The sequence below is a fragment of the Triturus cristatus genome, chromosome 1_1 (assembly GCF_964204655.1).
Source record: "Triturus cristatus chromosome 1_1, aTriCri1.1, whole genome shotgun sequence".
Classification (NCBI taxonomy): domain Eukaryota; kingdom Metazoa; phylum Chordata; class Amphibia; order Caudata; family Salamandridae; genus Triturus; species Triturus cristatus.
This window is the reverse complement of record NC_140579.1, coordinates 44078508-44093263: the sequence shown is the minus strand read 5'-3', so window position 1 is coordinate 44093263 and position 14756 is coordinate 44078508. Positions and strand designations below refer to the sequence as shown.

At 43.5% G+C, this 14756-nt stretch overlaps 1 protein-coding gene across 1 annotated transcript in view; it reads right to left on the bottom strand.

The window, feature by feature from the left end:
• Positions 1-14756, bottom strand: part of LOC146869315 (complement C4-like) — a 529345-nt gene that overhangs the window by 272767 nt on the left and 241822 nt on the right. The window contains exons 17-18 of the mRNA XM_085634104.1: positions 11034-11105; positions 6779-6979 (exon numbers count right to left, since the gene is read on the bottom strand). Coding sequence (XP_085490230.1) covers positions 6779-6979; positions 11034-11105 — 273 coding nt within the window. The remainder of the gene's footprint in view (positions 1-6778; positions 6980-11033; positions 11106-14756) is intronic.

Sequence of the window (14756 nt, the reverse complement as noted above, 5' to 3'; positions counted from 1 at the left end):
TCTCTCAGAGAGAAAGGGATCTGACTAAAAGTAGAGGCATACGATCGCTGCTGAAGTTCAATGCTGTTTGGCATAGAATGATAAAAGACTGATATAATATAATGTGATTTCCATAAATGTCTAGATCTTTCTTTCTATGTATTTTATAGGTACTGTTTTAGGTATATGTGTATGTTTTGTTAAAACATCTATGATATGAGCTCCTATATATGAACTAGTATTGTCTTACTGTTAACTTTTGTATAAACAAGCATTTGCAATGCAATCGGTCTCGCCTTTGGGACCTTATATGTTTTAGCTATGCAGCACATTAGCCTGGGTGCTGAAACATCTACTGTTCTTTAACATGGAGGGGAAGTAAGCACCAAACTGCGTGACACGCCAGGTATGGGAACACATGTAGAGAAATATTGCCTTTCAGCAGGAAATGGTATAGTCCAAAGCTCTGTTTTTAATATAAAATCAGGGCCTTCGGTGGTCATATCACTGAAAATACAAGATTTTAAATAAATATTATTGTCAACGGGTGCTCGTGGAAGACCATTTCTATGGACTGGAATCTAGAGAATGTTAAAGTGATTCTGGTATTTTACTGACCTCTTCAGGTCGTTTTCTATCAAGACAGTTAAATGGAGGCAGTTGCCAGAAAAATAATACAAGTAAGGTCCTCAGCAGAAAGCAATTCTTGTATTTTACTGACCTCTGCTGTTCGTTTTTATCAAGACAGTTAAATAGAGGCAGTTGAACAGAAAAAAAAGTCCATAACCGGAAGCAGACAAGTCCTAGGGCTGATCTCCAGAGCCCACAAAGTACATATAAGTATATAATAATAAGTGTATACTAAAGTATATACAAGAGGTCTTGAATGCTCGACCTAATTATGTTGACCTCCTTTGCACAAATAAAAATTAAATTAAAAACAAATAAAAAAGATTGGAAAAAATAAACAATAGTTCCCCAGAGTTAGGACACCTTGTTCAGGGACACAGTGTGTTTTATCAAGTATTATTTCACCCAGTCATTCATTCACCTATGGATGCTTTGACGCTACAAAAGGTCAGTTCTAGACTTGGAGCATTTTAACATTTTAGTATTCTTTTTTCGTAGGTTTATGCCTTCTTCAATATATTTGGTGCTCTCATTTAAGCCTCCTTTTTTACCTCTAGTTCCTCTGCTCTGACTACCGTTCTGATTACAAATTCTTCAGAGAACTGATTTGATGACTACCTTTTGGGGCCTTAATGACACCAACTTGTTATAGATCATTATCCTGGACATGGCGCACCGTGTCCTTGGTGGTCAAGGACTTAATTATCTGACTACCTATGTTCAGTTACCCATTCTAGAGTCTTACGCAAATGGGAAAAGGGAGCTTCTTAGGTGTAGGGTGTATAAACTGAAAGATACAATATGTCAAGATCAGGTTTGACGGTTTAGTTAATAAAGTTGTTACAAGTGATCCTGTCAACCATTAGCTAAATTTGTTTTTATATAATGGGATGAAAGCGCGAGGAGACCTTATCGTAATATATGTTATAAATCAATTCATTTATGTGCCCATGTCATTGGTGCTCACGTCAGTTAGGAAGTTTTTCCGCTTTGGATTTTTTCTCGCGCCCCCTCCTTCAAGAAGCACCTGCGGTATCATGTTTTATGGAACACCAGCTACACAAAGCTCCTACCCATGGTTTGGTCTTCGTAGAATGGATGCTAGGGACCCTCCATTGCAACCCGCCACTGACTATATGATAAAATAGCTTTCTATTACCTGGGTACTTGCTAGACAAGTAATCAATGTTGCTATGAATACATTATATATATGTGTGGAGAGGATGATATTTCAACAGGAGGAAAGACCTTCTTTAACCCCTCCAGGAAATCTGTGATAACCAGAATCCTAAAGAAAGAGGTCTGTGAAGGACTTTTCCTGTCTGCCGTCAGTGCAGCCAGGTGGACTTTGATGGAAGAAAACTGTAAGCCACATTTAGCAAGGTGCAATAAATATGGGAGAATCCCATCCTCCCGGCTATCTGTCTGGATGAACACCAGGAGCCATGCTGCCAAATTCAAGGAGGAGAGGTTGGGGTGTAACAGTTGTGCTATGAACTTTGTTAGAAGGTCTAGTCTGCATGGCAGCCTGAAATGTGGACGGAGCAACCGGTGAAGAAGATCTGGGAGCCACAATTGTCTCTCCCACTCTGGTGCGATGAGTATCATCTTGGCTGTCCTGGTTGAAAGCTTGAGCAGGACTTCCGGGATCAGAGGAATTGGGGGGGGAAAAAGTAAAGAAACTTATCGGACCAGACATTCCATAGAGTATTCCCCAATGACCTTGGATGCTAAAACCTGATGGAGAAGTTGCAGCATTTTTTGTTTCCGCTGTGGTGAATGGGTCTGTAGAAGGTGTTCCCCACAAGCGGAAGATATCTTGCACGACATCTTCGTTCAACACCCACTCTTGGTTTTCGTTGAGAGCCCTGCTGAGCGCATCTTCTTGGACATTATGAACACCTGGTGGGGGAATAGCTGTTACCTTCAGAATCCTGTTGAGGAACAAGTGGCAGATCGTCTATGCCTCTTGTGAGAGGGCTCTGGACCTTGTGCCTCTTGCTTGTTCAGGTAGTACATGGTGGGTGTACTGAACAAGCAGGGTGTTGGTCGTGAACGACGGGTGGAATGCCTTAAGTTCCAAATGTACTGCGCGGAGTTCGAGGAGATTGTTGAGCCTTGTATTTGTTGTATTTGCAGGTGACCCATGTGGGCTCCCCACTCGAGCAGAGAATATGATGGTCTGTGTTGGATCCTGTTGGTGAAACGGCATCCCCTGCAGGAGATTGCTTGGGAAACACCACCAATTGAGTGACCTGATGGCATGAAGGGATAGGTTGATTCTGTCTTCCCAGTTTCCTGCAACTGGTCCCACTGGTCCTCCAGACACTCCTGGAGAGGGCCCATGTGGAGGCGAGCGCTGGGAGTCAGAAAGATGCAGAAGCCGTCAAGCTGTGAAGTAAGGAGACTTTGCAGATTGTTGGATGGGACATTCGTTGGAGTGTGTGACATTTCTGGGGAAAGGATAAGCGTCATTGCTTCGAAGGACACACCCTTGCGTGCAGTGTGTGAATGGTATTGCCTAAGTAGTGCAACTTCTGAACTGGTGTTGATGGGGACTTGAGAAAATTGACTTGGAGAGCCAACCAATGGAGGAGATTGCAAGTCCATTTGAAATGTAGTTGGGCTTCTCGGAAGGTTGATGCCTTGATAAGCCAGTCGTCCACGTGAGGGTAGACAAAGATCCGGTGCTTTTGAAGATGTGCTGCCAGCACAGCCATGCATTTGGAGAACATCCTGGGTGTTGGCCAAATTGTAGGATGATATATTGGTAGTGGTTAACTTCCGATGCTTCTTTGCGATGGGAATATGAAAATAGGCATTGTGCAGATTGATGGAGGAAAGGCAGTCTCCCTGGTGAAGCTGACTGTACATTTGGTTTAAAGCCAGCAGCCTGAACCTTTCCTTTCTAATCCATTTGCTGGCAAACCTGAGGTTGAGAATGGGTCTGAACTCTTGTTTGCCCTTCTTTGGCACAAGGAAGTACCTGGAGTAAATGCCCTTTCCCTGATGACTTCAGGAGACAGATTCCACTGCTTTCTTTTGACACAGACTGTTGACTTGCTCCTTTAGAAGCTCGAAATGGAAAGCGGATGACTTTAGTGGAATGGATAGTGGTGGGGCAGTAAATCTGAGACAATACCCATGTTTGACTATATTCAAGACCCAGGCTTCTGTCATTATGCATTGCCACTCTGCCAGTTAATGTGAAATGCTTCCCCCTAGTGGAGTGGGTAATGGAAGAGGGGTAAGGATGGGTTCAGGAATTTGATGCTATTGGTTGTCGGCTCCCCTTGGCTAGGTTGTTGTGCCACACGTCCCCTCTGCTCCAAGCGCTGAAGGTGGTAGGACCTTTGGTACTGCAGCAATCTCCCAGTCTGCAATTGAGGGGTTTGAACCCTCTGTGACGAGAAACGACTGGTGCTGGTCCTTAGATTTCTCAAGCCCTATGGCTTCTAAAGTATCCACCTCCATCTTCATCCTTGATATTTCGTCATCAGCATGTGAGCCGAACAGAATGGAACCCGAAAATGGCATGTTCTGAATACGCAGCTGAGCGTCAAGCTTTAATGAAGTCAGTCGAAGCCATGCATTTCTGCGCAAGGACACTCCATGGCAATAACCGTGAGGAGCCAGAATAGAGAAATCCACCGTTGCACTAATGATCTGGTAAGAGACCATGGCACCTTCTTGAACAATTTCCAGAAAATTCACTCAGTGATCTTTTGGGAGGTGTTCCGCGAAGCGGAGAATGGAATGCCACAAAGCTCAATCATATCTACCCAAGACGGCTGTTGCGCTGGCCGCGTTCATGGATGTAGCTGCTGTTTTGCGGACTTTGCGGCCCGAAGAGTCCAATCTTTATTTCTCCTTATCCGGAGAAGAAGTGACAGAAGGAGATGTGGCGTGAAACTTACAAGTAGCTAGAGTCACCATGAAGTCAGGTGGAGGGTCTGCTTGCAGAAATAATGGTTCTTGATCTGGAGGACGATATTTCTTCTGGAGCCTGGATGGGGCTGACTTTGCCACAGCTGGAGTAAGAAATAATTCCGTAGCGGGCTCAAGAAAACCCGGCACTAGTGGGAGTAGAGGTCTGGAGGCCGTGCATTGGTGACGTGTCTTGAAGGTCACCGATGATGATGGCGTTGGAACCGCTATTGGTATATTCAGTTTAGCGGCACCTCTAACAAGAACTTCTTGAAAGGTGTTTATGTCATGAATTGGTGAGGAACGAGGTTGAGGAGAGTCAGACAAGGTGGGTGAATAGTCCCTGGTGGAAGAAGACATATCCCCATGGTGATGGCGGTGAGATCGCAATCTTGATCTGTGGTGTGTTCTGTGATGCGAACAAGAGTTTCTTGTTCTAGTAGGAGAACGCCAAGATGGATGATGGTCATGGTGTGAGTGATGGCACGTCCTTGAGGGTAATCTCCTGGGATCTGGAGTGCTAGGCACATGCGGCACTGAAGGAGGTGGAATGAGAGGTGCCAGTAGAGCTGGTGGTAGTGGCAACACTGGAGGTTGTGGAGACACTGGAGGTAAAGAGGGTGGTTGTACCTGCAATACAGGAGGCAGCAGAGCTGGTGGAGGTGGCGACTTTACTGGAGGAGAAGACAACAGTATTGGAGAAGATGGTGCCTCTACCAGAGATTGAGATCCTTGAATGTGAGTTAGATAAGGAATAGATTAATCTTCTTTTAGAGGGCTTCCAAGGTCTCCTCAACGTTGATGGGCTTATTGAAGTCGACCTCTTTCGTCGTCGTCGTCTTGACATTGATTAGCTTCACCATCACGACCACGCACATCGACGTTTATAGCTTTTGACACTGAGTGTCTACTTCTTGGCGACGGCGGGTCAGAGGCCCACGATGCCAAAGCACTTCTTGATGTTGGGCAGCGATAAGTAGAAGGCCTCAACCTCGCACAAGAGTGTCTTCACATCAAGCATTGACGTTTATACATTGTTGAGCCAGTCATTGACAGTAAGCATGTCGATGGCGTACCTCCTCTCGACTGCGCCTGCTTCAATGTCGACCGGGGCCGAAAGCACTTTCTTCCTGAAAAACACCTCTCAGACCTTCCACGATGAAGAGTTACCTTCCCCTCACTCAGAGGTCGCTCTGGCTTTTTGCTTGAGTCTTCTTTCATCTTTTCCTTGAAGGTGAATTTTCTGTTACATAGGGTTTGCCTGGAGAAGGTTTTGCAAATGTCACAGGAGACTTGTAGATGTGAAGAAGGCAGGCAGAAAATGCAGACCTCATGGGTGTCTGTTTTGGCCTTTTTCCTGCCACAGCGAGGACAACTGTCGAATATAGAAGGCATTTTAAACACAAAAATACCTCTATTCCTGTCAGAAAAGTTAAAAACTCAATAGGTGAAGACAAAAGATGTCAAGTGAAGCAAAAATCACTGATATTTAAGTCCACATTTTGAAGAAAAAACCTCAAAAGGTCGAGCTCAATGTTCCAAGGGTCCTGTCATCAGGAGCCAAAAAAAAAGAACTGTGGTTACTGCCGCTGGCTGACCACGATGCGATATTGGAGGTCACACAGTTCTTAAAGCCACATTCTCCTTTTTGTTTCCTAAAAATGGCAGCCTATGGGCTATATTGCCCTGCATGTCTTCATTCTACTCTCTTATAGCAAAAGGGGTTGTGGAGGATTTCTTCTGTGAACTTACGAAGTTGTTCATGCATTAAGCGCCTGTTTCCTTGGATAGTCCCCTTTTGTTTCAACAACATTAAGAATTTTGACCACTGTAGGCTAGTCCTATTGGCTGAATTATGACTTACTTAAGTGACTTTTCAAGACCTTCCTGAAGAAAGGCGAATTTCAGCACTTAAGAAGATATATTGGGAAAAGTGCTCCCGGGTCCCTGCAGGCGGGTGGGACTATTCAAAGCTTATGACTATACATGAAAGTCCCCTACTAGAGAAATGTTGTTTCTTCCATACACCGAGAATATGAGAACATATACATACACATTTTAAGACATAGTAAGTGGTATTTAATAGGCAAGTGCTTCACCCTGAAAAGGAACATATTTCCTAATAGTGCTGCCACAGTACAATTATTGACTGCTAATATATCCCAATATGTTGGTAAGATGTAGACAGTCATACCACAAGTAGATTAAATGAACAAGGTCACAAAGGAGCAGGGATACTTACTTCTTCCCAGCCCAGAGGTCACCCCCCTGTATTTCTTCCGCTGCTCTGCAGCAAATTCACAGCACTTCAGCAGGGCACTTCTGCATTTCTCATCTGGGACTTTGTTGGACCTCTGTTCACAGCTGCGCTTCATGTGTGGGGGCAGGAGCGCCATGCCGTTTTTGCAGCACTGTTTCAGCTTGATATCAGTGAACTCTCCGACTGTGGCGTGCAGGAGGTAAAAGGCAGTAAGTGATGAGCAGAACAAGAGAGGGTGAAGCAGAAACACAAAACAATGCAATCAAAGCCCTCATTGTGCATGAGCTTAAGAACTGCTAGTGGCCTGCTGCCTGGTGGCTTTACAACGCTAACACACCTGTTAACAGTGTGGACGGGGAAGTTGTAAGGTGCAATTAGTTTCTTATTGCCTCCGCAACTGGTAACTTTTCCTGCACCCTCTCTTCTGATAATGTCCAGGATCACTGTGCAGGGGAACTCACCAATCAAGGTGGTCTCATTTCCTTGTTTAGAACTTCTTTATATTCCTTACACTCTTTGTGGTCTCTATTGTGTAATGAATGAATTGTATGCTTTTTGTCTTTTTCAGGAACAGTCTATTTGAGATGCATACCACCTGAAATATGAATTGAATGTGCTTAGTTAAAATAGCATACTGTCTGTGCAATTTCTAAAGCTAATGTTATTGGAAGGTGACGTTTGTGCAGTAATTCAGGGTGCTGTCTGTTGGCCTACTCTAGAATGTGAGTACTTGAAATCCATTTTAATGCTTTAAGCCAGTGTATAAAAAGGATGTGTTGCATCTGGTTAACCGGCTGGTGGCGTGTACATTGTTACCCTTTTCGTAGCCTAACGTACTCCCTAAAAGAGATTTGTGGAAGGGGAGGAGTTCAATGCATTATCACAAACCAAAATCAATTCAAGATAGAGTGAAGAGAAGAGAGACAGAAGAATCAAAGGTATCTGGTGGGAAACAATTCCACCATATGGGAACAGTGGTGATTAAGTTCAACAAAGGCACTGCTTGATTTGTACCAACGGTAGTAGGAAGTCGGCACCAGCACTCATTTCTGAGACTTATTTTCATCATCAGACTTTGACCCAGAGCAAGAGAGAAAGTCTAAAAAGGGAGGAAGGAGGAGAAAAGTATAGATAAACGGTGGCAAAGGAAAAAGGAAATGATGAAAAAGACCTGGAAGAGTGTGATAAAGAGAAAGAACGTGTAGGGTGGTGGACGAAAGAGCCATGAGGTGGCACTGACTTGCTCCAAGATTGGCATAGAAGGCACAGACAGATTAAGTTGTTCAATCAAAAGATGTGAGTTATGCCAATTAGAACTTAGATGGTGACTTGGCGATGAAGCAAAGACAAAAAACTGATAGCTTTTTCCTACAGCAATTAATTAACTAAGGCCAATTGATGGAAATTTGCTCAGAAGCTAAATGTAGATGCAGATTTTTTTCAGTTGATAATATGAACTATCAAAGCGAATCTGGGCTTGAGTGTAGTCCCAGGCCCAAGCGTTGATTGTAAAGCGCAGTTCATTCCTGGAGGAACAGAGATACTGAATCAGTTTTCCTTATTGAGTGATGAGGATTGCTTGTATTCAAGAGTATTAAGCTTTCAGGTTGTGGTGCAGATATTATCCCAGCAAAGGTGCTCAGAGTGGTCCTATTGAACTCACATTATTATGCCTAGGGATATTATCAATTTGTCACAGAGTACTATTTGTGCTCCAGATGATTTAAAAAATGTACGCGTTCGATCACTATTAAAAAAAACATCCTCTTTGGATCCAGAGTACTCCGATCATTAGAGACAAGAATCTCAACTACCATTTATGGCTATAATTCTGGAGTGCGCTGTCGTTAACCAGTCAACCGCTTTTGTAGACTACTAAAAGATACTCCATCCAATGAAGCCCAGCTTTCGCACAGGCTGTGGCACTGAAGGCAAGGTGACCACAGTATTGGACAACTTGCACAAGTATGCAGGTCAAGATGCTCCAGCAGCTTTGATTCTGCTGGGGATGTCTGCTTCAATACCATCGGCCACCACGTATTATTGAATCATCTGGAGGCCTTGGGTACCAGAAGTTCTTGCGTGTGCTCGAAGGATTTCTGACTAACTAACTGTACTGCCAAAGTTACTTGCAGCTCTTACATATCTGATATGAAAATGCTGAATTGACAGAGCCTCAGGGTTTGGTATTGTCATCCCTGCTTTTTAATTTATATATGGCTCCACGTGCACATTTGATACAATGTTTTGGCATTATTGTTCTGAGGTATACTGACGATACCCTGATCCTATCTGTGGCTGCTGGAGATCAATTCACAGGACAGAAACACTATGCAGATGTCTCACTAATGGGAATCAAGGGATGCTATTTGAAATTAAATTGGGGGAAAAAGGGAAATCATATCTCCATTCGGGGTGGAATCACATGTTCTGGCATGCTTCATTGGGTTAAAAAACTAACACCCATCCTGTATGACAAAAAAGGGGGTGTTAGGCTTGATCGACCACTTTTAATGGAGGATCAAGTGAACTCGATTGTCTTTACCAGCTGAGGGTTTTCAAATGCATAATCCGTATGTTTACACACCAACAAATGATACTTGTTATGAGCGTTTTTATCTCAGCCTAGCACAATTATTGCAATGGCCTGTACCTGGATCCTCCAGCTATATCTTTAAGTAGGCTTCAGCTGGTGCAAAATCCAGCAGCCAGGCTGTTCTTTAATATGATCTATATCTCGCCAGCTCTGAATATACCGCCTTGGCTCCCCGTGAACCGAAGAGTAAGGTTTAAGACTTTATCATAAATCTTTGAATGACCCACATCCAAACCCTCTGAGAGATTTTCTTCTTACAAACCCAATGTCAGTTTAAAATCAGAGGGAGCCTCCCTCCTCCGGGCACTGAGTATTGCGGTGTTACTCTGTGGGGTGCAGACCCTTTTCTGTCGCATCAGACCGACTGTCATGCATTCCACTGAAATTGTGACATAAAACTCCTTGTTGATTTTCAGGAAATGGCTGAAGACCTGGCTGTGTCCTTTTCTTGGTTTGAACTTCTTTCTTTTATCTTGTCACTCTTATTTTTCCTGGCCGACATATACCACGGATTATTAGTCCTTAGATATTTGCAGGCGATGGTTTCATGCGCAGAAAATGTAAATGAAAACTAAAACAAATGAACAGCTTAAACACAAGGGCTCCTGAATCTTGCCTGTGACTGAAGAGCATCCTATTTTGCTCTGTATCATGGGGTCATTTCGTGAGTCCATCATGGGCCTCATTAAGGATGCTTGACGCGGCACCATTTCAGAAGTAGGCAGTGCGTCTGAGGGAGCGATCTGAGCCACACGGGCCCCAATAGTGAGAGGAAGGTCCTCGAAGCTGCTCTCCCACACATAATATTCATTCACATGTACAGAAAGTGCACATTGACAAGAGCTCATTCGTGTAAGAGAATGTGTGATTGCACCATTTGTACATGCAGTTTAAGGTTTGGCTGTGTCGTAAGCGAGTAACACCCTGTGTGCACTGCATATTGCAAAAAACCGACTCCGGACAAACTGATGCAGCACAATGTGCAAATCACAGGTGGGGTCAAATTCTAAGTGAACATTTATTAGACTGAGATGGGCAAGTGTGCAATGTGCAAATATAACAAAAAAGTTTTCTATATGTAAAGCCCTAAAAAAAGTGATATATAAAGACAAATGATGAGAACCTTTGAGGACTGAGATCATGATTTTCAGAGCACCATAGCCACATATATAGCGGGATTCCTCCTTTATCCACTTACAGAAAGAGCTCAAACCCATAAGTCACATTTATGCATACATGCATAAACACAAGTCTCATTGGTGCATCACCTGTGCTTGACTCCACAAAGACAAGAACCTCTCACAGGCTTAAGCGGTGACATACTTGAATATTAGTGGCGAGTGATTCTCTGACATATGCCTTTTCAGTGAGGTGGCCTGCACAAATGCACCATTCCTGCAATACATTCAAATTTCCATTACACAGATTTTCACGCTCACTGGTGAATGCAATCCCATAATTTCCTCCCACTGTAGAAGAGGGTCACCATTGGTAGAGAAGAAAGAGGAAACATCAAGCCGTGGATGCGATAAAGAAGAGGATTCAGGCCATGGTAAGATAATAGTCTCCTTTTACCAAGCGCTGTCCTGGAAAGGCGTTGGTAGCCTGAGATCAAATTTTATTTTCCCCCACTCTACTCACGTTTGTTGTTGATTGTGGTTTGGTAGTCCAGAGTCCTTTTCTTTCTCCTCGGCTGTGCTTTGCACCCGTGTCCTGTGAGATAAAACATCAAAACAGAAGAAGTAAATAGAATTTTCATCAATGGACTAAGCTCTAGATTTTGCTCTTCCTCGAAAAATCAGAGGATATTTCATTATGAAATTATTACTCATGAAGGTGACGCAAGAAAATAGTGAGCAAAAAAGCAAAAGAGAATGTAGAGGTTTCTGCTTATTTTTCTCCATTTCTGCAAACAAACAGTTTGTCCCAACATATTGGAGAATATCTCCAATTGCCTCTTTTATCTCCCATGTGCTGGACAAGACAGTACAAGAATGAGAATGAGCTCGAAGTGAGTGCCAGGCTGAATAACCTTATACAGATGTAGTTCGCTCCTTCCCTTGGGAACAAAGGGACTGAGGTCAGTCTGACAGTGACTTGGTTAACAACGCTATCAGAACCCCGCTCAGAAGGCCACGGAGCAAGCAGGAGCCACTGGGCCCAACCTTGGTGGTTGAAGCCTTTTACTTCTCATGTCCTGGGACGCAACCTACTATGGATCCACAGCAACTGGGAGAAGTACCCCTTCAGCACTTGACTCTCAGTAATAGCGTGGTCCAAGCAGTATAGTGCTCCATCGGAGGGGAGGAGGGGGGACACAAGGGATGGACATGGGCTCACAACTCAAGGTATGTGCATCAATAAATTATTGTCCAGCCAAATACTCACTTTTGTCAAAAAAAGATTATCATTGTATATTACCACTATCCACACAGGATATACAGTCCCCTCTGAGGTCAGGTTTCTAGTGTTTGGCAATCAGTACCCTGTCTTCCACTCCCTCCTCAATCTAGTGATAGTTAGAAATTGGGTTACTGGTTGAGGAGGGATAAACCCTTTTCAAGCAGCAACCACAATCTCTGTCAGGGTGAAACCTATGTAAACCCCAAATTAACCAGTGTCCGTCAGTCAATTATCTTTATTCGATTATTAAAAATCATAAAAGATCGAGCAAAAATACATAACAACATTTCATCAGATCACAAAATTTGCATACAATTATCACAAAAAGAAACATTAAATTTTACAATAAAACATACATAAATATTTAAAAGGAATAAAAAGAAGGGTTTGTTAAAAAAAAGAGGAAATTCATTTTTCAGAGATAAAGTGCCTGTGCCTTATTTGATACTTATTTAGACGTGCTCCTGCCACTAGAAAACTAGCGACAGAGAAGGCTACTTTTATATTAGGAAGAAGTTGCAAGAACAACAGGGCTGGTTTTACCTGAATAAAGCCCTGAGTACGTAAAATAGGGAGCAAGTATCTTTTTCTAATCTCAGTATAATGACCGCAAAACATAATAAAATGCATCGTATCCTGAATTGAAAAATGATCGCAATCGCATGGTTCAGCATCATCAGGTCTAGCCCAGGTTCTAAAATTACCCAATAGAAAATGAATTGAGTCAAAACGAAATCTCGTTAAGAGAAAACGATGGTAAGGATTTGTTACCCAAAGAAGGTAAGGTTCCATTCCAGGAACAGAGGAAAGCAAATAGTGTTTCCTTACCATGGGTTTTTTTTAAGGGTGGGCGTAGTTCGCGAAGTAGCACTTCGCGAAGCTACGCAAAGTGAAGTTCGCACTACGCGAGCTACGCGTAGCACTTCGCGAACTGCGAAGTAACATGTTCGCACTGTGCAAGATGTTGTTTTCAATGATTGCACAGTGCGGACAAGCAACCGGCACTGTGCAATCATTGAAAATGGCATTTTGCACAGTGCGAGCTGTAGTTTTCTGCTGCTCGAGTAGATTTTTACTCGAGCTGCAGCTTTCTCAACGCGAACTGGTAGTTTCTCATCGCGAGCGGTCGCGAGCATACGCGACCCCTCGCAATGAGAAACCTGACCTTCTCGCGTTGGGAATCTCGCCGGGAGGTTTATTTTCCATGCTCGCGATCGCGAACAAGGAAAAAGTCTCGCCAGGATGTCATTTTGCTTGCTCGCGGTCGCGAGCAAGCAAAAAATGACCGCAGCACTATGCAACACTACGCTACGCGTGTTCGCACTGTGCTACGTGCAGTTCGCGTAGTGCGAAGTAGCGCGAACTTCGCAAACTACGCGAGCGTAGCGTAGTGCTTCGCCCAGGCCTAGTTTTTTTTAACTCTAGTGCTTCCCTTTCCAGGGCATATAGATTTAACAAAGTATTTTTAACTAATTTTAAATCTTCATGAGTTATTTCATCTGGAGATGAGAAGAGCTCCGGACGGCCTGCTAAGGACAGCTGAGTTCTCACATATCTTACCCATGGGATTTTAATTGCTCTATCCAGGGCTAAACAATCTTTTAAAATGATGTGATTTAATGTGAGCTCCTGGTTAAGCCAGGTTTTTAGCCAGCCAATCACTGGGGCTAATTTTAAAATATCAGATATGTAGCCAAAGCCTACCTCTGTGTGTAATGCGAATGTCGGGGTTGATTGGGGAACAGAAAGGAGAGATCTCAAAAATTTATTTTCTACATTCTGTATTTTAGCGGAGCTAGTATATCCCCAGATGACAGAGCCATACTGGGCGACTGACAAGCATTTTGCTTTATAAACTTTAATTATACTTTCCATGGGACGGGCGCCCAGTTTTTTGGCAAAACCCAACAATCCTGCGGTCGCTCTAGCAACAGCGCTACTTTTAACCAGAAGCTGGGTGCCCCAAGTGCCCTTTTCGTCAAAAGTCACACCTAAGTATGGGAAAGAAGGGACTCTCTTAACCTCCTTCCCCACGCAATAAAATGTTAGCATCTTTTTTTTCCTGCCTGCGGGTCCAGCGATCATTACATGTGATTTTTCTGTATTAATTTTCATGTCCAAAGATGACATAAAAGCTCCAAAAGATAAAAGGAGTTTATTCAATGCAACTCCAGAACGTGCAAGAAGAACAGCATCATCCGCGTACAGGAGGACAGGTATCTTTGTCTCCCCTGCACGCGGAATATCACTATGTGATGTTAACATTAATGCCTCAAGGTCATTAATATATAAGGTGAAGAGGAGGGGGGCAAGTATGCACCCTTGCCTAACCCCCCTCTCTGACCTAAAGAGGCAGGTGCATCTTCCTTCCCTAGTGACTCTAACTGAAGTCATGAGATCCTTATGTAGCTCAGCTAAGTAATCGACTAAAGGGGGGTCAAGGCCCATGCCCAAAAGGATCCCCCAAAGCTTCGACCTGTTGACCAGGTCAAAAGCTGAGGAGAGGTCCATAAAGGCCATGTACAGTGAACCACCCCTAGCGACTACATATTTGTTTATAATTAGCTCTAGGTTTAGGCACTGATCTAAAGTTCCTCTATTGGCTCTAAAGCCATATTGTGCATTAGATAAAATACCCTTACTTTCTAAAATCAGGGACAATCTACCTAAGAGGACTCTCCCCAGGATTTTAACACTCGAATCAATAAGAGAGATAGGCCTGTAACAGGCCGGGTCTGTCCTCTGTCCTTTCTTGAAGATTGGCACAATGGTCGAAATTGCCCAGCTAGGGGGGAAAATAAATTCCCTTGTGGCATTAAAAATATTAGTTAAGATTTTTGAGCTAAGTTCAGGAGCGCTCTTAAAGAAGTCTGCAGGGACCCCATCTGGCCCCGGTGCCTTTTTACAGAGTGTATCTTTAATTGCATGTATCACCTCTTCCTGAGTAAAGGGAGGAATATG